The sequence below is a fragment of the Dipodomys merriami genome, unplaced genomic scaffold (genome assembly GCF_024711535.1).
Source record: "Dipodomys merriami isolate MVZ:Mamm:240054 unplaced genomic scaffold, mDipMer1.0.p SCAF_11, whole genome shotgun sequence".
NCBI classification, from domain to species: Eukaryota; Metazoa; Chordata; class Mammalia; order Rodentia; family Heteromyidae; genus Dipodomys; species Dipodomys merriami.
The window spans coordinates 47,811,336-47,832,618 of record NW_027202382.1 but is presented as its reverse complement, the minus strand read 5'-3'; the positions used below and the strand labels follow the sequence as shown (position 1 = coordinate 47,832,618).

General features: G+C 55.5%; 1 protein-coding gene across 6 annotated transcripts in view; it reads right to left on the bottom strand.

Annotated features, from left to right (window-relative positions):
- Vav2 (vav guanine nucleotide exchange factor 2) overlaps nt 1-21,283 on the bottom strand; it is a 149,995-nt gene that overhangs the window by 105,915 nt on the left and 22,797 nt on the right. For all 6 annotated transcript variants that reach the window (XM_070014988.1, XM_070014992.1, XM_070014987.1 and 3 more), the window contains exon 2: nt 8,931-9,047. In XM_070014988.1, the coding sequence (XP_069871089.1) occupies nt 8,931-9,047 (117 nt within the window). The remainder of the gene's footprint in view (nt 1-8,930; nt 9,048-21,283) is intronic.

Here is a 21,283-nt window from a genome sequence, read left to right as displayed (position 1 = left end):
GACTGGGGAGGAGGAAAAGGCAACAGGAAAATCCAGGAAGAAGGGGCTGGGAAGGTGGCTCAGTGGTAGAGCGCTTGCCTTGCATGCTCGAGGCCCTGGGTTCGATTCCTCAGCACCACATAAGCAAAAAAGAAAAAAGCTGCAAGTGGGGCTGCAGCTCAAGTGGTAGAGCGCTAGCCTTGAGCTGAAGAGCTGAGAAAATCCAGGAAGAAGACAATGGCGATGGTTGTGATCCTTGCATTGTGCGAGAGAGCCAAGGTAGACAACTTTATGTCATCTCCCTTCTAGAGGGGGTGGGGGGGAGGGGAGAAGCTCCTGACAGCACAAGGACCAGCTATCTCCAAGCAGGGTCACCCAGCTGCAGGGTCTCCGGTAAGGCTCCCCGGAAGGCGGCCACCCTCAAGTTCACAGCTCACATTCTGTGATTCCGGAGTAGCTGCCTCCCCCATGGGGATAGGGGTGGGGGTCACACACACTGCTTATCAGATAGCAAAGCAGCTCCTGAGAAACGTCTTCCAGGATGTCCAGAAGCAAGACTTTGTTATTAGTCGCCATTTACATTGGCTCTTTTTTTTTTTTTCCTCCTCCGTGGTCCCATTCAGCTTTTCTGCTGCAGACATCAAACTGTCAGGCTTCATCTGACATAATTAAATGTCTTGAGGGCGCTGGGGAGAAACAATTAGCCAATTAACACTTAATTAACGGTGGACAAGGACCAAAGAGAAAAAAAAAGAAAAAAGGCACCCTCCCAAGTTGCCTTGAAACTAGTTGAGAAAACCCAAGCTCTCAGCCCCCAGGGCGGGAGAGACCCACAGAGGGAAATGACAGAAGACTGCATCACGTACTTCCTCTTCCTGGATGAGGAAATGGAGGCAGAGATGCGACACACCGGGCAAAGCAGGCTCCGGGAGGCCTGCTCCCCAGAACCAAACCCTGAGCAAGAAGAAAGTGTGTGGGTCCAGCAGCTCACCAGTCCCAGCCCTCTGCAAGGACTCACAGGCACTTTCTGAAGTATTCTTACACAGCCGATGTTTCCAGATGCCCCTGTGAAGCTCAGGGTCACCCCAATGCAAGTCCCAGGAGAGTCTCAAGATAGGGGTCCTCTCCCCGATACTGCCTGGCCTGCCTCTGAGCTGACCAACACACACCAGATTTCTGGCCTTTGCACATCCTGCCCTGAGTTCCCTACAGCAGCTTCACCTAGAGACTGTGGGCCTGCAACCCCAGTGCTTCCTGCAGGAAGCCTTCTGGATTACCTCGGCCCCACTAGGCCTGACCCTCCTCCGGGAAGCCTTCTGTGATTACCTAAGTCCCACCACGGTCCTCATAACCCTACATCAAATACCATGGTCCCCACCTCTTTGTCTTTTCCAATGTTCTGGCAGCAGAGACTGCATGACTGGCACAGGCTGAGCTGGGCAGAGGACAGGGAGGCTGAGGGGGCCCTCCGCTGCTGCATATCAGCCAGCCAGCCCACCTGATCAGTACCATGGCAACTCCCCACACCTCGGTTGTCTCCAAGAAGAGAGCAGCCGGTCCCAGACCCCAGCGCACTTCCGCAGGTGCCCACCAGCCCGGGAGCCTGAGCTTTGCTGAGGGGCTGTATCTCAGGCCCACAGACTTTCATCAGGACCTAACTGTCACCATCAGCCAGAGGCAAGGACACGGCCAACTCCAGGCCGCCCAAAAGAAGCCAGCCTGGGTGGTGGTGTACCATCCCGAGGACTGGAAAATGTCTGCACTTGGGCCAGCACTCTCACAACCAGGCCGTGGCAGACATTACTCATCAATGGCCAAGCTTTAGTCACTACCAATCAATCATGGCCAATTGGTGTTCTCCATTAGGCTCCTCCCCTCTCCATGTAGGCACTAAAGCCCAGAGTGATGGTGGGAGGCTTCGGGCATCACATGGCATACCAGAGACTCAGAGCAGGGGTTGCCCAGACCTCAGAGGAGGGAAGTCTTTTCACCAAACAATGCTTAGAAAACACTATCACATCCAGGCCACCCTGGAGCCTGGCACTCCCCAATACCGTGTTAGATCTTTTTCATACACGTGTACCCCAGCATCCTCATTCTATCTCTGTGCCCGGCCTTTCTTCCTAGAGCTGGATTCACTTCCTTCCTGCATCCTCTTGTTTATGGCACTCCACCCCCCCCCTTAGAAGCCAAGAGTCACGATCCCCAGGCAGGTACCAGTGCCCAGTCAACACCGAGTTCACCAAGACAGAAGCAGGACCCCTACCTCACACCACTGACTCTGGCCAAGGGATCAACCCATCAGCCAGGGTCCATCTCAGATTTGAACTTGGGTGTGGGAGTCACAGCCTCCCTGGCATCCTTGTGAGGAGGCTTTGCTCAAGGCAAAGTCCCAGAGTCCTCCAAGCAGTGCTCACAAGCCCAAGGCACAGGAAGGCTGGACTAAGGGGTCAGGGGGCCAGGTACACAGCTCCTCAGGCCCACAGAGTCTCAGCTACCAAGACCAAACACTCTGTGCCCTTACCTTACCCAAGCCAGGACAGGAATGGCTCCCCTGGAAGGAGATGCAAAGAGCAAACTTCCAGGCTGGGATGTGGCTCGGTGTGGTAGAGTGAGTTTTCCCTGGCACGCAGGAGGCCCTGGAACAGAGTGAAAGAGAGCAAGCTCTCACTTGACCACGTGTGTGCATGTGTGTGCACACTCACGTCTGGGTACCCAGTTCTTCTGCAAAAGCGGGCTGATCACAGCCAGAAATGACAGCAGCTAGCAGAGGAAAGGCAGAAAGTCAGATCTTTGCTGGACACCTCTGTGCGGGGCTCAGCCAGGAGCCCCAGGGCTGACCCTGCTCCACAGCAGCTGCATTTTAATAAGTAATTAGTGTAAAGTAGATGCAACATAAAGACCGGAGCATCTCCCCACAGCACCGAGGCCTCAGTGTACAAATGAACCCAGCACCACAGGAACATCTGAGCACCATCCGATGGCCAACAGAAGGGCCTAGGATGAGCATGGAATCTTGAGCAAATCTCATGAACAAATATTAGGGGGAAATGAATAGAGACGTGAAGGCTCCGGGCCTGGTGTGGAGATAAGGAATGTGGCGTCATACCCAAGGTCCCTGACCAGACAGGGCTCGGGGCACATGCTGGATGGCAAAATCAATGGCACGGAAAGACCACGTCTTCACACACTGTGAAACCCCTGGCACGGGCGGGTGGGCAGTAGGATGCAGGAAGCCTGGGCGAGGCTAGCACTCAGACAGCTAGAAAGGGCTATGTACCAGGGCTGCTTTGCTCCCAGGCTCTGTGGGAAGTGCTGGAATGGATTGATGATGCCTGTCCAGGGCTGGGGGTGGGGAGGAGAATGCTGGGATGGATTAGTGATGCCTGCCCCAGGCTCAAGATGAGGAGAAACAGCATGGGCCAGAAGCAAGTCCATTTCTAAGGGTGACCCATGGACTCTGGACAGAGGACTGGCGCAGAGGGAGGAGACACTGCTGACAATGCAGCCAAAGGAGCCAGGGTGCAGGCGGATGGTACCAGCCTTCCCATATCCAGCACAGTGTACCACTGAGAGCTGGGAACCCAGTGGTCCCCTCCACCAGCAGCTCACGGAGGGCTAACGGTAGGAGGCAGGTTTCCTCAGCCCTGATGGATCCACGGTGTCACATTCTGCCTTTACCCTCTGCCAAACTTTGCCTCTCAGCAAAGAATTGGGCAAATGGCACGCACACTCAGAAAAGCAGAGCGCTCCAGTTCAGCAGGGCCTGCCTCCTGCTTGCCGCTTCCTTCCGCTCCTGCAGGCAGCGTAGACTCCAAGGCAGAAGAGACCTAGACACGGCCGACAACTCCATCTGAACTAGTGCCGGCCAGCATGACACTGCATCCCACAGAGAGGACAGGATCTCACAAAGGAAACCGAGGCACAGAGGGCAGAATGTGTCTTGTCATGATACACAGGCCCAGAGGGGTTAAATGGGTAGTCATGCTGACAGCACAAGGTGGCAGAGGTCACGTTCCTGTCCTTCCACCATGGAGAGCGGCCATGACAGGAAGAGAACCCAGTAGGCCTCATGGAAGTCGCTGCAGTCTTCAGGGGAGTCGGGAGACCAGGAGACAGTGTGAAGGCCTAACCCCATCCAGGATGAGCAGATATGGGGGGGAGGTTCCAGGGTGCCCAGGGTGGAAGAGGCTGGAGAGTTCTACACAGCCCCACTCAAGCTGGCTACAGGGCTGAGCAAGCAGCAGCCGGGCAAGCCCAGGAAGGAAGACACCAGAACCACGCTACCGTCCCAGTCCTCCTCCTGCAGACCCAGCAGCTTGGAGGCCAGGCTCCCTCTTCCATCTCCCCACAGACACCCCGCTCCTGAGTCCTGTCACCTCAGCCCCGGCCAAGTGCTGCTAGTGAGCACTGGAAGGCAGTTCCCATCACAGACAAAAATAATGTCTCCATCCCCGGGCTCCCCGCTTCACCCTGCCCAGAGCCCTGCCCCTTTCCACCAGGGAAGCTGCCCAGATGAGGGAACGAGCTCAGAGAGCAATGGAGAACTATTGCCCAGCAGGCAACAGTGCCAAAGCCATAGCTAGGCACTTGGCTGTGACCTTGAGCAAGTAGCTGCTTGTCTACTCTATGAGCCTGAACTTCCCCATTGAGCCAACTAGCAATGGACAGCACAGGAGAGAGAGAGCTGGGACCAACAGCCAGGCACCTGCATCTGCTCTCCAATTACCTGCACTGCCCCAGGGCTGGAACTGCAGAGAGAGAGGCCCCACAAACCCTGCAGGACCCTGGCAACCTAGTGTGGGAGGGGCGGTGATGGACAAACCACCTAGACCGGAACAGAAGGAGGATGAGAAAGGAGCCCTGGGCAGCCCAGGGATGGGGCAGGCCAGTGGAATTTCACCATCAAAGCCAGACCAGCCCTCTGCACACCCATCCCACCCACCCTGCCCTCCCTCTCCTCTCCCCTGCCAGACTGCAACCCTTTGGAAAAGTACCGGGAAAGGCTGTCAAGAGAGAAATGCTTCCGAAACCAGCTTTCTGGACCAGGGCTTACAGGCCAAGTGACCAGGAGGAGGAAGAAAATCCTAATAAAAATGTTGCAAAATGTCCCAAAGCAATGTCACAACAGGACAGCCACAGTCTACCTTCTGTTCCTGTGGAAAGAGAGGCCCAGGAGACCAAGTTCCCTCGGAGTTCATTCCCACCCGTTCACCTGACTGGGAAGCCTGGGCCAGGGCCAGCCTGGCCCCCCCAGAGCCTGAATGACAGACCATACCCGACCGAAATCAGGGGCACACAGCAGCCTCCCTGACCTCTCAGGGTTCCAGAGGTTCCCCCAGATTCTCTGGGTCACGGAGCAAAGAGAACCTGCAAGTAGGTGGGTGGGGGGTGGCTCCCCAGGTTCCTCCTGGATTAAAGAGGCTCTCAGCTACCTGGAAGTGGAGCTCAAGTGGTAGAGCAACTAGCCTTGAGAAAAGCTCAAGGACAGTGCCCAGGCCCTGAGTTCAAGCCCTAGGAACAACACATACACACGTACACGTACACACGTACACATACACACGTACACACACACACACACACACACACACACACACACACACACACAAAGGTTCAGTGAATTACTGCTTCAGTGATGGGTAGAGGAAGGGAAGAAGGGAGGGGTGGAGAGAAAGGAGGGAGGGAGGGGAGGAAGAATGGGTAGATGGAGAGAGAGAGAAGGGGAAGGAGGGAGGGTGGGAGAGCAAGCACCATAGCTTTGTGGCTCAATATTGCTGGGGTCCAAGTGGGGCGGCCATGGGTGACCCCCACAATGGATGGAAGGTGGATATGGGCCCAGGGAAATGCTTGAAAACATACCTACAGCCATGAGGGGCACTGGCCCCTCTCTGAAGCAGAGGGACAGGAGCGCAGAACTTCTTCCCCAGGGGCAGAGGGACCGAAGCCCCAGCCCCGCCTCTCCCACCTGGGGTACCTGTATCGGTTTAACCTCTGTAAGGAGGAGGAGACCACCCGGGCCTCACCAGATGGGCCCAGGAAAGCAGGCTGGAGGCGCCAGCCTAGGGCTGGGCGAGGCCACCGTGGCTGGCAGGTGCAGGACCCAGGAGGCCAGCATCCAGCAGAGTCCTCGGTGGCCTGGTCCCCAGCCAACCCAGCACCCGCACGGACTGCACGGGCCCCCTCCACATGGCCAAGAGGATGCCAGCTCAGGTGTAGAACCAGGAAGGACCAGAGCCCCTGGACCATGGCCACATGCTTGAGGCACAAACACAATTCACTCCCACTCAATGCAACTGGAGGATGGCATTTTCACTGCCATTTACCATGGAGGCCCGGTGTGGGAGCTCACTGATAATCCCAGACAACAAGAGGAGCCCGATTCACTCAGCCCGATCGGCCTCAGGTAGCTAGCAGCCCTGAGCACCCCAGGAGCTGTCTCCAGCCCTGCCTTTCCCCTAACCCTGAGCAAGAAAAGCAGGAACTGGGCTGGGAAGGTGGCTCAGTGGTAGAGTGCTTGCCTTGCATGCATGAGGCCCTGGGTTCAATTCCTCAGCACCACCTAAGCAGAAAAAGCTGGAAGTGGCGCTGTGGCTCAAGTGGTAGAGCGCTAGCCTTGAGCTGAAGAGCTAAGGGACAGTGCCCAGGCCCAGAGTTCAGGCACCATGACTGGCGAAAGAAAGAAAGAAAGAAAGAAAGAAAGAAAGAAAGAAAGAAAGAAAGAAAGAAAGAAAGAAAGAAAGAAAGAAAGAAAGAAAGAAAGAAAGAAAGAAAGAAAGAAAGAAAGAAAAGCAGGAACCTTAATTCCTTCCGCCCAGCCTGAGGGTCAGAGTAACACTGTCACCTCCAGTCCCCCACAGGCAAGCTGACTCAGGTCTAGAGCGCCACTGCCTACTCACTGCCCACTCCTGGTCCTACAAGCAGACACCAGGATGGGCGAGACCACTACTGACCATCACGTAAGACTCAGACCAGAGACAACAGCAAGAAGTCCAAGAGAAATCCAGGCACCAGCAGCTCATGCCTATAATCCTAGCTACTCAGGAGGCTGAGATCTGAGGATCATGGGTCAAAGCCCGCCTAGGCAGAAAAGTCCGTGAGACGCTTATCTCCAGCAAAAAGCCAGGAAGTGACGCTGTGGTTCCAGTGGTAGAGCACCAGCCCTGACTGAAAAAGCTCAGAAACAGCACTGCAGGTCTGAGTTCAAGCTCCAATACCAGCAGCAAAAATAAAAAGCCCTAAGGAAGACTCTCTCCCTCCACATAGGGGCTGGTACAAGCAGGCGCAGCCCAAGCCACCTCCTGGAAACTGCTGATGGTGACAACTGGGTCCCTTGCACACTGCTGGCCGCACAGCTGGCCAGTCGCATAATGGGAACTTAATTCAGATTTATGGAGGTCTTACATCACTGCATTCCAGTGCAGCAAATGAAAACAAAATTATACGCTGAGCAGGGGTTTTAACTCTTGGCTAAGACATGGGTTTGGCCAGGGTGTTTCCTCTTTGCAATTATTTTCAGTGCCATTTGCATTTGTTCATGTGTGTGTCTGGGTGAGCATGAGCAAGAAAGCGACCTGTGCTCTATTTGGAGGTGTGGGGATGTGGGAATGTATGCCGTAAATGAGTGTGCGCGTGTGTATGTGACCTCCAGCCTCTCCCTGCCATTCACAAGGACAAGTCTAGGAGAGCATTGCAAGCATTGTAACAGATCTGTGGAGTGGAGAACCACAAACAGGCCAGGATCTCCGCCCAGCAGGTACCACCCAAGCTCCCCCGGCCTGAGGTCTGAGCTGACGCACAGTTTGGTGAACAGGGAAGCCTGACTCTCCCTACACCGTGCAGAAATACAATGGACGAGATGGACAGAGCCGGGTGCTGGCGGCTCACGCTGGTCATCCCAGCTGCTCAGGAGGCTGAGATCTGAGGATCAAAGCTGGAAGCCAGCCTGAGAAGGAAAGTCCATAAGACTCTTACCTCCAATTAATCAGCAAAAAGACACAATGGAGGTTGTAGCTCAGAGCAAGAGTGCTAGCCTTGAGCGAAAAAGCTAAGGGATGGCACCCAGGCCCTGAGTTCAATCACCAGTACTTGGCTGCACACACACACACACAGATGGAAAGGAAGTTCTAGAAGCTGGACTGAAACCAGTGACAAGATCTGAAAGGTAGGAAGGATTCCTGGGGTAGGAGGCGTGATGGGCCGGCCCGCGTGACCGTGGTGACATCTTAGTCAGGCTGCCACGCTGCAGCGCCTCACTGAGGGCCTCCTTGTGGATCTGACGTTTCAGCATTTGCCACGGCAAACACTCTCTTCCCTTAGTGGTTTGCAAATCGTGGGTTCACAGAGCATTAGCTGGTGAAAACGGTAAATTAGGCAACAAATACCTGCAACATCCCATCAGCAGGCAAAAGCGGCAGCTCTGGTAGTGCAGGAAGTGGCAGTCAAGGCCCAGGCAGCCTGTGGCCTCCAAGAGCCTGCGGGGGGGAGGGGAGGGGTATGGGGCCACAACACGAGCTGCCAGCGCCTACCTATCCAGACTGTCTGCAGTGTCATCCTGTCCACTGCACAGAAGTTACCACGGGCCTGCTGTGCTTTCAATACCACATGGCACGCTGGGTCATTCAGCCCCACCAGAAAGCCACCAGTGAGCCACAGCCCCCAGAGTCTCTGCACCTGTCCAGCCTCAGCATCCCCTGTCCAGCACCAGCGGTGCCCACCCCACTCTGCTTCCTCCCACCTGTCTGGACTTGGGCATAGCAGGTGAGATGGGGAGCTCTCCCCACAGCCCTGCCCAATGTACCCCAACTTCTGCACACTCCTGGTGGTGACCTGGTCCAGCCAGTGCCTGCCAGCCACATGGGAGAGAGGAAACTTCTGGGCTGGAGAGCCAGGCAGGCCTGCTCTGCATCTGAGACCCAGCATGCTTGGCCACAGTACATGGCGAGTCCACTCACCTTTCCAAAGTCTCGGACATCAAAGAGGTCAAAGGGGTCAAACAGCTCACTGTTCCTTAGTCCAAACTTGTCGTGGCAGACTTTGAGGAAGGTGCGTATATTCTTCAAACACAGGAACTAGAGGTGGGAGGAGGGGAACAGAATCAGTAAGGTGGCGACATCAGAGAAATAATGGGCTCAGGAGCAGAAGGCTTTGCCCCGGGCCGGCACCCACAGCGTGTCCTGGCTCTGGCTGGCAGGCAGAAATCACAGGGTCAGCAGAGACCTGCCATCAGAGGCCAGGGAGACTCAGAGCATAGCCGACACCAGCTCTATGGCCTGACAGGATGGCCACGAGCACTGGGCAGCAGAACCCAGTCAAGTTGATGCCCCCAAGGTTGGATCAGATGGAGGCACCCACCGGTCCTCAGCGCAGGCCAACCCACACCCCTTCCCAAGCCAGACCAATCCAGGTCAGCACAAACAGCAACAACCACACGGGAGCAAGGGGTGCTAGAGCGGAGTCGGCAGGATGGCCAGAGTGCATCACGCACATATGAACATGTATGTATACCGAGTGTGACACACACACTGAACATGCATGTACACCAGAGCATGATGTGCACATGCGAGCATGGATTGCAGCTGAGCATGACACCCTGTGAACATGTGTGTGGCATGTGCAGCTAAGCGTGACACACACGTGAACATGCATGTGCACACACCTCAACTTCCAGCAGCACAGACCTCTGATTCCTCACAGGAGGACCAGGGAGCCGAACACGTGCACAACAGACCAGCGCTCCCAAGTCCTCCCTACACTGTCCCCACTCCTGGGCTCCCGTGGCCTGAGCTGGACCAGCAACTGGGGCAGAGGGGGGGGGGGCGGGGGGGGATGTGGAGGACACCATCACCCTCCTAGAGACAGTTGCATGGGCTCCAGGCAAAGGGCAGGCCTTGTGCAGGCCTGAGAGCACCAGGCAGTGGGTTCAAGTCCTGTCTGGAGATAGTAACACATGAGACCACTTGGGGGGGGGGTCCCCAAGGCCTGGTGTGCTGGCACACCAGCCTTACTGGGCTTCAACCCAGCTCAGCACCCTGTCTGTGAGGACCCCCGGAGGGCCTCAGACAAGTCCTGGTGGGTACTCACCCCGAGGGGCAAACCACAGCCTCCAGACTAGAACTGAAGAAAAGGCAGTAAAAAACAGAGGGCGCTGAGCACCCCCAGTGCCCCGCCGGACACCCACCCGTGCCCACCCTCAGCAGGTGGTGCCCCAGACACCTCGGCCCTGGACCACCATGTTGTTCAAGGACAATGAAGATTCATTTCCATATTCATGTAATACCTGCCTGCCCACCCCTGCGCCTCTGGTATTTGAGATGAACTATGAATGAACCCCACATACACACATCAGCAAACACCTTCGAGTGCAAGCGTCTTCCCAGAACCAGGCCTTCCTTCCTCTCCTTCCTCTCCTTCCCACAGTCAGAACCTACAATTAACACAGACCCTCAGGTACCTCAGCTGCAGACCGGACTTGCACTTCTGCACTCTGTACAGATTAAAGACAACCTAGATATCCTTTGTGCAGGGGAGGGGAGGGGAGGGGAGGGGAGGGGAGGGGAGGGGAGGGGGAACCTTCTGCCACAGAGTCCAATCCCAGATCACACAACTTTTACCTATCCCATCTTTTAGTCTCCATTAACCCACCACAGTGCTCTCCCACAGACCTTTCCAGAACAATGACATTTCCATGGGCAGTCCAGCAAGGCCGCTGGTAGATATGCACCCACCAGGCACTTCAAATGCATCTGAAAACCTGTATTTCCCACTTAGGCATGGCAAATGAGTTACACTCAAAGGCCACACATGGCTAGTAACTGCTGGTTCGAGTGCCTTGAATGAAGTGGATCTACACTCCTGACCTGAGACCTCTGAAGCAGACAGACAAGGGCGGGGAAAGGCAGGAGACTGCACTCACGAGCGGTCCCCAGGCTGGTCCAAATCACAGCACAGGAAACAGTGGTGAGGGCTGGGGGCTGGGGAGTTGGTGCTAACGAGGACGGAGTGTCAGTGAGGGAAGATGAGACACAAGCACAACACTGAGTATGTGCTTAAGCACGTAATCACCCTTGGAAATGGTGAGGACGGAGCTGGGCGTGGTGGCACACAGCTGTAATCCAGCACTAGGAGACTGAGGCAGAAAGAATGCAAGTTAAAGTGTATTCTGTTCTGCAGTGAGATCTTGTCTCAAAAAACAATTTTAAACATTCGAACGATAAATGTTATGTATGCTTTAGCACAGTGGAAGGTTTTATTAAAGAGAAATGGGAACAGCATGACCCCCGGGAAGGCCGTGTGCTGATGGAGCAGGAACTGGGGTGACCGGGCTGCCGGCCACAGATGGCGTCAGCCTCCAGGAGCAGAGGGAAGGCCTGGCACAGGTCCCCCTCAGACCCGCTAGAAAAAGGCTCCCCCACTGAGATGGGAAGTTTGGGGTGCTGCAAGCCATGGGGCTGGGCACTTGTTAAGACAGCCCTGGGACATGACACCCCATTTCCAGTCTAAGAAGTTGGGCGAGAGGAAGGGCTGCATCCTGGTCCCTAACTTCCCTTCCTGCGGCCCTACTCTGCAGCACGCATGGCAACTCCCGGCCTACCTCAACTATTTTTGCACAGAGCTTGTCTCTAATTTCCAGTAAGCATATATTTTAATTCCTCTTCAGCCTCCCATTTTAGAGTTAATTACACATGTCCTCACCATAATCACAGGGAGCAAGGCCAGGTCTCCTTCTGGGGCTCAGAACAGGCCGGCAGCCCTTGCCCAGAGGCCCAGCCTCAGAGACCAGGCCCTTCGCCACACCAGCAGCCCCTCCAGGCAGCCTGACCTCCAGGCTTGACCCCAGACAGCTCCAGGCCGGCACCCGGAAAACAGCTATACTGGCCAATGCAGGATTCCCGGGTGGGGATGGCACAAACTAAAACAAAGAACCTAGATAGCAGAGCACCAGTGGCTCATGCTGTAATCCCAGCTACTCAGGATGTTGAGATATAAGGATGGAGTCTGAAGCCAGCCCAGGCAAGAAAAGTCTGTGAGACTCTTGCTATCAAGAGACTCTTAACTACCAGAATGCCAGAAGTGGAGTTATGGCTCCAAGTGGTAAAGAGCCATCCCTGAGTGAAAAAGTTGAAGGACAGCACCCAGGCCCTGAATTGAAGCCCCAGTACCAACACCACACACACACACACACACACGCACACACGCACGCACGCGCGCGCGCGCACACAGACTGCAGCTTGCTTTGGTCCACACGCACTTTCCTTCACTTTCTCCCCCTGATGTGTTTATTCCATACCTTTCTGGGGTAAGCTGAGGCTGTGAGCATTAAGGACGTTGGCATCCAAGCAGAGGGCAAGCAAGAGCCAAAAAAAAAAAAAAAAAGAACTGAGGTCTGGCCGTGCACTGGTGGCTCATGCCTGTAATCCTAGCTACTCAGGAGGCTGAGATCTGAGGCTCTTGGTTCAAAGCCAACCCAGGTAGGGAAGTCCTTGAAACTCTTATCTATAATTAACTACCAGAAAACTGCAAGTGTCACTGTCTCTCAAAGCGCTACTCTTGAGCAAAAGAGCACAGGGAGAGCACTCAGACCCCATGAGCAACAAAAAGAAGAAGAACAAAGATCTGCTTCAAAGTAGAGACCCCCCACTGCAGTGAGTGGGTGCCCCAGCACGGCATCCCCCCATGCACCCTTGACTCACCCATGGTCCAGTTATATGACTCCCTCTCTAGGGAAACTGAGGCCCTATGGAAGAAGCACTGCTTGGTAGGGAGCCCAGGTCCTGACTGCTGGCCCCATCGTCTTTCCAAGGTGGTAGGGAAGGGGGCCACTGTCTTTGGATCTCACATAGCAGAGGCGGGTACTGACAGAGGGGCGCTCCTGAAAGTCCAAGAGGAGAGGAGTACACCGGGCTGAGGCCCGTCTCCTCCAAGTGGCGCTCACCAGGCCGCAGTGGCAGTGGGGAGGGAGGCAGGGAAGTGGCACAGTCCACAGCATGGGGTCCCGAGCTCCCTATCCTTGCCAGAGCTGGCCCTGTGCCCGTGTGCCCCTGGCAGAGCAGCACGTTTATCTCCCTGCTCCATCCAGGCCTTCCAAAGGGAGCAGACGCCTACCCTTGGGGCAAACCCAGACACCAGCCATAGGATGGTCTATCCCTGAAACCTGGCCCTGGGGAGGGGGTCACGGGCGACTCCCCCAGCAGGCCTCCTGTGCTTGCTTAGGCCGCTGGGAGATGGAGTGAGCCACCCCTCATGCCCCCCATCTCACCCTCCTGCCAACCACCCCCCCAGCCCCACCTCGGGCCTGGAGCAGTCAATGCTGGGAATGCCTGGTCTGCAGCCTCCCCAGGCCATTCCGCCCCCTCTGATTTAATCAGGCTGAACTCCCACTAACGCGGGACCCAGGCTACGTGCCCAGCGCCCTCAGACCTCCGCAGGCTCAGCCAGACAAGCCCCGGCTGCTGCTCACTGTGAGCTGCCTTTCAGCTTCTGCAAGGACAGCTTCGTGGGCCCCGCCACGAAGTTCCCCCTCCAGGGGCCAGGGGGCAGGGGAGCAGAGCCAGGGCCCCGCAACTAAGGCCCCTGGGAGGGGAGCTTTGTGGCAGGGCCCACATGACTGCACAGGGGCTCTTCTCTGTGGAGGCTTTGGGGTCTGGTCATGGGGCCTGAACTCTGGGCCTGGGAGCTGTCTCTCAGCTCTTCAGCTCAAGGCTAGCGCTCTACCACTTGAGCCACAACACCACTTCCGGCTTTTTTCTTTTTGCTTATGTGATGCTTAGGAATGGAACCCAGGGCCTGATGCATGCAAGGCAAGCGCTCTACCACTGAGCCACCTTCCCAGCCCCTCTGTGGAGGCTTTGAACTTAAGGTGTCTCTGTCGTGCAGAGGAGCCCGCAGAGGACAAGGGAGAGAAGTGCCAGGCTTGGAGGATCTCTGGCACCCTCACCCTACAGAGCTTAACATTAGGCTGAGGCACAAGTTACACACTGTAAGCACTCCATAGTTAATATGCAAAAGCTATGTTATCCAGGCAATCACACCTGTAATCCTGACTACTCAGGAAGCCAAGATCTGAGAATCACCATTCCAAGACAGCCAGAGCTGAGAATTCTTTTTTTTTTTTTGGGGGGTGGGGGTGGGGGATCCGGTCATGGGGCCTGAACACTGGGCCTGGGCGCTGTCCCTCAGCTCTTCAGCTCAAGGCTAATGCTCTACCACTTGAGCCACAGTGCCACTTCCGGTTTTTTTCTTTTTGCTTATGTGGTGCTGAGGAATCAAACCCAGGGCCTCAGGCATGCAAGGCAAGCGCTCTACCACTGGAGCCACCTTCCCAGCCCCTGAGAATTCTTCTCTCTAACAAACTACTCAGAAAAGGCCGCAAGTGGCATTGTAGCTCAAGTGGTAGAGTGCTAGCCTTGAGCAGAAGCAACTCAGGGACAGCGCCCAAGCCCAGAGTTCAAATCCCAAGACCTGAAAGAAAAAAGATGTGGCAAAAAAAAAAAAGGAGAAATTGAGGCACAGGGAAGTGAATTCGCCTGCCTGAGGTCACATAGCTAGCCAGCTTCAGACATGGACTTGCAGCTTGAATGCAGCTGACCTGGGCACTGACCAGTGGGCAGTAATGGGCACAGCCCTGTGACAGGCAGAATGCCACCATGACCCCACGAGGCGCACAGTGCCACCACCTCTGAACACCCACGTCCCGGCCCCTCTGAGTCCACAGGGCCAATGATGTCTCTGGGATACGGCCACAGGGCTCTCACAGGGCCCAGGGAAGTCCTGCCTGGCCAGGGACCAAGTGGATCCGCATGTCCTAGGCAGGCCCTACACTACATGTGGCCACAAAGGAGGAGCGTGGTGCCCGCACTGTGCATGTGGCTCAGCCTCTGCTGCAGACCTGCCTCTAGTTACAACCCCAGGCTGTACGTGCGAGCCATCTCTACACAAGGATCCAGCCTAGAGCTCCAGGCCTTCCACCCGACCTCTGGGAGTATCCACGCAGTGAGTCATGACAAGTACAAAGGCCCCACTGTATGGAGGGCTTTCCAGAACACCAGGCGCAAGGCCAGTGCCTCCTGGACTGCTCACAGCAGCCCTGAGTCATTACAATGATTCTTCATTTACAGAGGACGCAACTGAGGTTCCAAATGGCCCCCTGGCCCACCCAGGGCCCCCAGCGAGAGGGCAGCAGAGCTGGAAGAAACTGGGACACTCCAACCCCAAGGCCAGATCGCAGACCTTTAAGGTGCCCAGTAGAAGGTTGGCACCTATAACACTGGCCCACACATGATGTCCAGTCCACTGAGCCCTTCCACTTCTCGTGTGTGTGTGTGTGTGTGTGTGTGTGTGTGTGTGTGTGTGTGTGTGTGTGTGTGTGTGTGTGTGTGTGTGTGTGTGTGTGTGTGTGTGTGTGTGTACGAGCGCGTGCATGTACTGAGAGCCTGGGCACTGTCCCTTAGTTTTTGTGCTCAAGGCTAGCCTTCACCAGTTGAGCCACAGTTCTACATTTGGCTTTTTGCTTGTTAACTGGAGGAAAGAGTCTCATGGACTTTCCTGCCTAGGCTGGCTTCAAACTGCAATCCTCAGATTTCAGCTGAGTAGCTGGGATTACAGACATGAGACACTGGCACCCAACTGCTTCTCATGTTTTGAAGCCAGTTTGCAAACATAGACACACAGGCCCAAGTAGAAGCCTTCTTGTGATCTAAGCCCAGGCCCGTTCCTCTCCGGTGGCCCCTGTGCCAGCTGGTGTCCAAGCTGCAGGACGGGATGCCCAGACAAGGACAGGGCCCCCAAGAGAACATTTGGGCTCAACTAGATCCACCCCAGCCATCCCTGGATGTGTAACTAAATGGTCACCAACACACAAGGCTCCTCCCCTGACCACCCAAGCCAATCTTCTGGGGCTGCCAGCACAGGGGCACATCCTCACACAAGACCCACTGTGGACAATGCCCCGTGGACTGGCCCTAAGCCTGCCCCCAACGTCTCATCTGCTGAGTGGACCAGAACTCCGTCCCCTCCACAGTGCCAGGCCACCTCCCTGAGGCCCACAAGATCCCTGGGCACGCACCGCGCCGTGGGAGAGCAAGCAGGGGCTGCCTCGGCCTCACAGGGCCTTGTGCCCTGCCGACCCCAGACAGCAACACCAGGTGGACCCACAGGGTGGAGAGCCTGTCCCCTCTGCCAGCCACCAATCACAAAACGCCCAAGAGCTGCCACCCCGGAGACCGAGGGGCTAGCCTCCGACTCTGTCACCACCACTGTAGTCTTGTCAGCCAGGCCCTCTGACACACCTGGATACCACAGACAACAAGAGACAGCATGACGGAACAGGGGCTCAACAGGCCACTTCCTCCTTTTTGTGTTGGTTTATGGCAGCAGTGGAGTTTGAACTCAGGGTCTCAAGTGGGCCCTGTTGTTCAGTGGCTATTTTTAGGACAGAGCCTCACTTCCCAGCAGGGCATGGACTGGAACTACAGTCCAGCTACTCTAGGTTTCCTATCATTGCTGGGATCAGAGACATTTTTACTCAGGCTGGTCTGGCACCCTGATCCTCCCAACCTCGACCCCACCCCCCACCCCCTACCCCCCAAGTCGCTGGGAGCTGCTGGCCCCTAGCTCAGAATAGGGCTCTCTAAAACCTCCGGATCCATCTAAAATACACTGGGGTATGATGAATTATACAGTATTTTAGATAGTCACACACACTGAGACTGAAAGAAGATACTCATAGGACAGAAACACAAAGAAGCAATGCCTAAGAGCCTCTTCATATTTATATAAAATAATATTCACACTGAAACAAACTCCCAAATTATGCAAACGAGAGACCTCTTTTCTTTCTTCTTTTAATTTTTAGTTTTTGATGACTATCTTCTTTATCTTATGTGTGATATACTCATGTGTACATCTTTGGAAGGGTGGGGGGCGGGCGCAAAACTTGAGGGGAAAATGGTGAAAAGGTGCAACAGTGGAGCTCACTGGACACAGATGAAAGTGAACTATACAACTCGTGGGTGGAGATGGGAGGGATGGGAGGGAGGGAATGGGAGAGAATGAGGAAACAGAAAACACTGTATAAAAGGAAATGTACTCACGACCTGACTCATGCAATTGTAATCCACTGTACCTCTATAATAACAATAAATTAATAATTTATAAAACCCTCCGGATTCTCTGAGAAGCAGGAACCCCACACCCCACTGTCACACTGCACAGAATGGCCCTGGGCAAGTGCCCACAGACACAGGGAATCTTCTGATACATTTCAACAAGTGGCATAAGACACCAATAACTGGCAGGTGGTCACTCTTTTTCTGGCTGGAGTGGCACTGACCCCGGGGCCACGGCTGAGTCCTGCAGATCTGAAGCTCTGCCTGCTGGCAGCTGGGGACGTCTTTGATCAATAAAAAATGGGAAAACGAATTAACATCTTGTTTTATTTATGCCCTGATCGTTCCAAAAACCATTTTAAACAGCATCATTATGATTTAATAAGTGTGGCTTGTTGGAATGGGTCAAATGTGGGGCTTGTGGGGGAGATGAGTGGCTGATCTTGGGGTGAAAAGCTGACCATACGCTCTACAGGGTCCTCTGGTCTCGACCTTGGACAACGTCCACCCCAGCACAGAGACCCAGTATCTGTGGACGCACAGATGAACTTCTACACAGCATCCCATGGCGGCACCACCGTCTGTCAATGGTGCTGCTTTACCAGGCAGCGAATCACAGTGATTCGGAGATGAAATGGAGTGCTCCACCCCAACCCAGCTGCTTCCTGGGGAGGGGGAAGGGGAGGGGAGGAGCACCCTTGTCCCCAAAAACACAGCCTCTAGAAGCCGAAAGCAGGTGGTATGGGTGTCTGGCTTTGTCAGTATGCACCAACCATCAGAGCTCCCCTGATGTGGGGAAACTGAGGATCAAGGAGTCCAGATCGGATAGAATGGTCTCTCCACAGTTCACATGGTCACCCACAGTAACTGGAAGCTTCCTGGGCCACCCACAGGACACCAGCACACCACCACATCCAGCACCAAGTGTGAGCCGGCTGGATGAGCACTCCCTGAGGACAGCCCCCCCACCCCCCCCTACCCCACCCCACTCCCGCTGTGGGGAGGGACAGACGGCTGTGGGGCCGGATCTGAGGAGCATCAGCGATTCAATTATGTCTGGACGATTTAGCAGGAACACTTCCTCCCCTCGGGCCCAGTCCTTGGCTGCACGCACTGGGAGTAAGGACCGCCTTTGCGCTAGGGCCTCCCGCGCCTGGCTGGATGGCTGGGTAGCCTTTCCTGGAAGCAAGAGGTGAGAGAGCAGGAGAGGAGGTCTGCCGGGGACCGGCCTCGCCCGCCATCAGGGTTACAGGCGAGATGCTCAGACCCCCAGGACCAGGCGGCTGACTGCGATGGCTGGGTTGCCCATCCAGGTGGCAGGAAGGACCAGGCCAACGGTGTGTAAATGGTGCCCGCACCTCAAGCCCCAACCCGCCCGTGGGCTTCAATACTGCCAGTGGCACTCCCCTTTTCTCCAGTAATCAGCTGGGAGCGCTGAGCCCTGGGCCTTGCCGGGCGCCTTGCCACGCCCTTGACACCCACTGCCTGGTTCATCTCTTGAGCTGCCTGGGTGCCTCGGTTCTACAGGGGAAGAAGAGCTGGGGGCCGCACCACACACCCAGTGGAGGCAGGGGGAAGAGCCCAAGGCTGACCCGGGATTGGGTGAGTCCCAGTGGGAACCCTAGAATCACAGGCAAGAGGAAGGAGGCCCTACTGTCAAGAAGAGAAAAGAGGTCGAGCCTGGTAGTTCACGCCTGTAATCCTAGCTAGTCGGGAGGCTGAGATCTGAAGATCATAGTTCAAAGTCAGCCTCAGCAAGAGGCTCTTATCTCCACTAAACTACAACAATAAATAAATTTTTAAAAAGCCAGAAGTGGCACTGTGGCTCAAATGGTAGAGCTCTATCCTTGAGCACAAAAATCTCAGGGACAGTGCCCAGGCCCAGAATTCAAGCCCCAGGACTGACCAAAAAGAAAAAAGAAACGAAAAAGACAAGAACAGAGCAGTCTGCTGGCACTTCTGAAGCGAGGCCCTACCCTGTCCCTAGGACATAATGGTCCAATCCCCTGAGACGCCTCCAGAGACGAAGTCCAAAACGTGGCTCAAAAACCCTCAAAGACCTCGAAACCTAAGTCCTGCCCTCAATGAGCTCTCCAGCCTGCCATCCCATGCCCCCTGCCCCCTCAAGGCAAGCCAAGGCTGTGGGTGCCACAAACATGACTGACGGGCAGCCTACCCTGTTTGCCAGGCCTGGGCCAGTGCTGTTCCCGGGACCCGAACCCTGTTCCCCAGCCTCCTTTCCCAGGCTCTTTTACTTCAACCCAACGTTTTCTTTTTGTTGTTGTCATAAGGGCGATGTGCAAAGGGGTTATAGTTACGTAGATCAGGTACCGAGTACATTTCTTTTTGGACAATGTCACCCTTCTCTCCCAGTTTTATCCTCCCGTCCCTATCCACAAGCTGTAGAGCTCATTTCCCACATACCATCTTAGTGAGCACCACTGTTGCATTTGTTCACCCTTTGTCCCTCCATTTCTGCGCAGATAAACAAGACAAAATGAAAAGAAAACAACAACATCAACAAAGAAAAAAAAAACCTTGTTCCCATGTCCTAGAGTTCATTCTTATCAGTGTTACTTTGCATGATCGGATGCACACAGGTCCTGCACCTGTGTGTTGTGGTAACCCTGGGTTTTTCTTTTCTTGATAACGCCCACTTCCAGTCCTGCCAGCTGCGTGGGCAGAATGCAGTCCACTGGGCACGACCCTCAGCTGAAGAATGCCCTGCTCCTAATGATCTTTGAGCTTCTGGACTACACCACCTGCTTGGGGTGGTGACCTTTATAAACCCTGCCCCATGGCTGGTCGCTGCTCTGCTCTCCATCCTCCCAGGACGGGGCAGTCGCTGGCCAACCAAATAAAACTCCTTGTCACCTTAGACCGTGCACCGTGGATTTTCTCCACTCCAAAGTCCTAACAGTGTTTAACACGACTCTTGAAAGGGAGCCACAGCCTAGTTTCCCGACAACAGCTTGGCCGATTGGCCTAAAGTGTCTGCAGCTCCGAGCCTCAGGAAGCTAAGGGCGGGAGCGGCAGTCACCACCCACAGAAAGGAGACACACACCAGCGTGCCTAGCTACGAGGTGACCCTGTGTGCCTAGGCTTCTTGTCTTCAATGACAGCCCAGGAAGAAAGCCATGAACAAACCCACACACGCGTGACAGGGGGTGGCCCCTTGGAGTCTGCATGGCACAGGCTGGGCTACCACTCAGCCATGCTCAGCTCTGTGCCCCCACGAGTCCACACTCAGCAGACACTGATGAGGCCCCCACTGCACCATCCCCGGCTCCAAAGTCGGGGGAAGCCAGACATGAAGCCAGGAGCGAGCCTGCTCTCTCCTCCCGCCACCCGCACCTGGCAGCTCGCTAATGGCCTGTCTGAGCCTCAGGGATAGAGAGTGGCCCATGGAATCAGAACTTCAAGGTCAGGGTCAATGCAAAGATTTTCCTACAAAGCTGGCAGGAAATTGCTTTTCTAGTATTTCTCTGTAGAACCATCTTCCCTGAGCCAGCTTCTGAACGCCAGAGGCTTCAAATCCCTTCTCCCGTGGCTCTCCAGGCAGGCTCGGCTCAGGAAGATTAACCCAGACGCTGCTCACCATCCCCTCCCACTCTCCCCACTCTCTCGCCGGCAGCACGGCCTGCAATCCAGCTGCCACACCACAAGCGCCAGCCACCAGCGGAACTGTTCCCACGTGTACCCCTTCATCTCCCCATCTCTTCTCCCTTCTGTGGCCCCCCAGGTCACTCCTCAGAGCATCTGCTCACCCCTCCAAGTGCCCCTTCTCCTCCTAGGCAGTGTGGCCATCCGGCCCCAGACAGAGCAGGGCAGATGCCCTTGGCTATTCTAGTTTCCCCACTGCCCGCCGAAATGAAAGGCAAATGCATCCGTAATGACCAGCGTGCGCCGGATTATCGCCCTCCATCCAGACGAAGCGTCTGGCCATTATCCCTTCCTGCTGAGCTGAGAACACGGAAGAAAACGTAATTGAAACAAGGAGCTCCCAAGCAAGAGGGCGCAGCCAAGCGTTCCTCCACAGTGGGGAGCAGAGACAGCCAGCCTTCCCTCCGCTACGAGCTGAGGGGCGGGGGGGGGGGGGGGGCAGAAAGCCGGCCTCTCTCTGCAGAAGGCTTCCACCAACCCCAAGACAAACTGCCAGATGGACAGCCCCCGGGGGCCCGGGGGACAGGAGCAGCACTCAG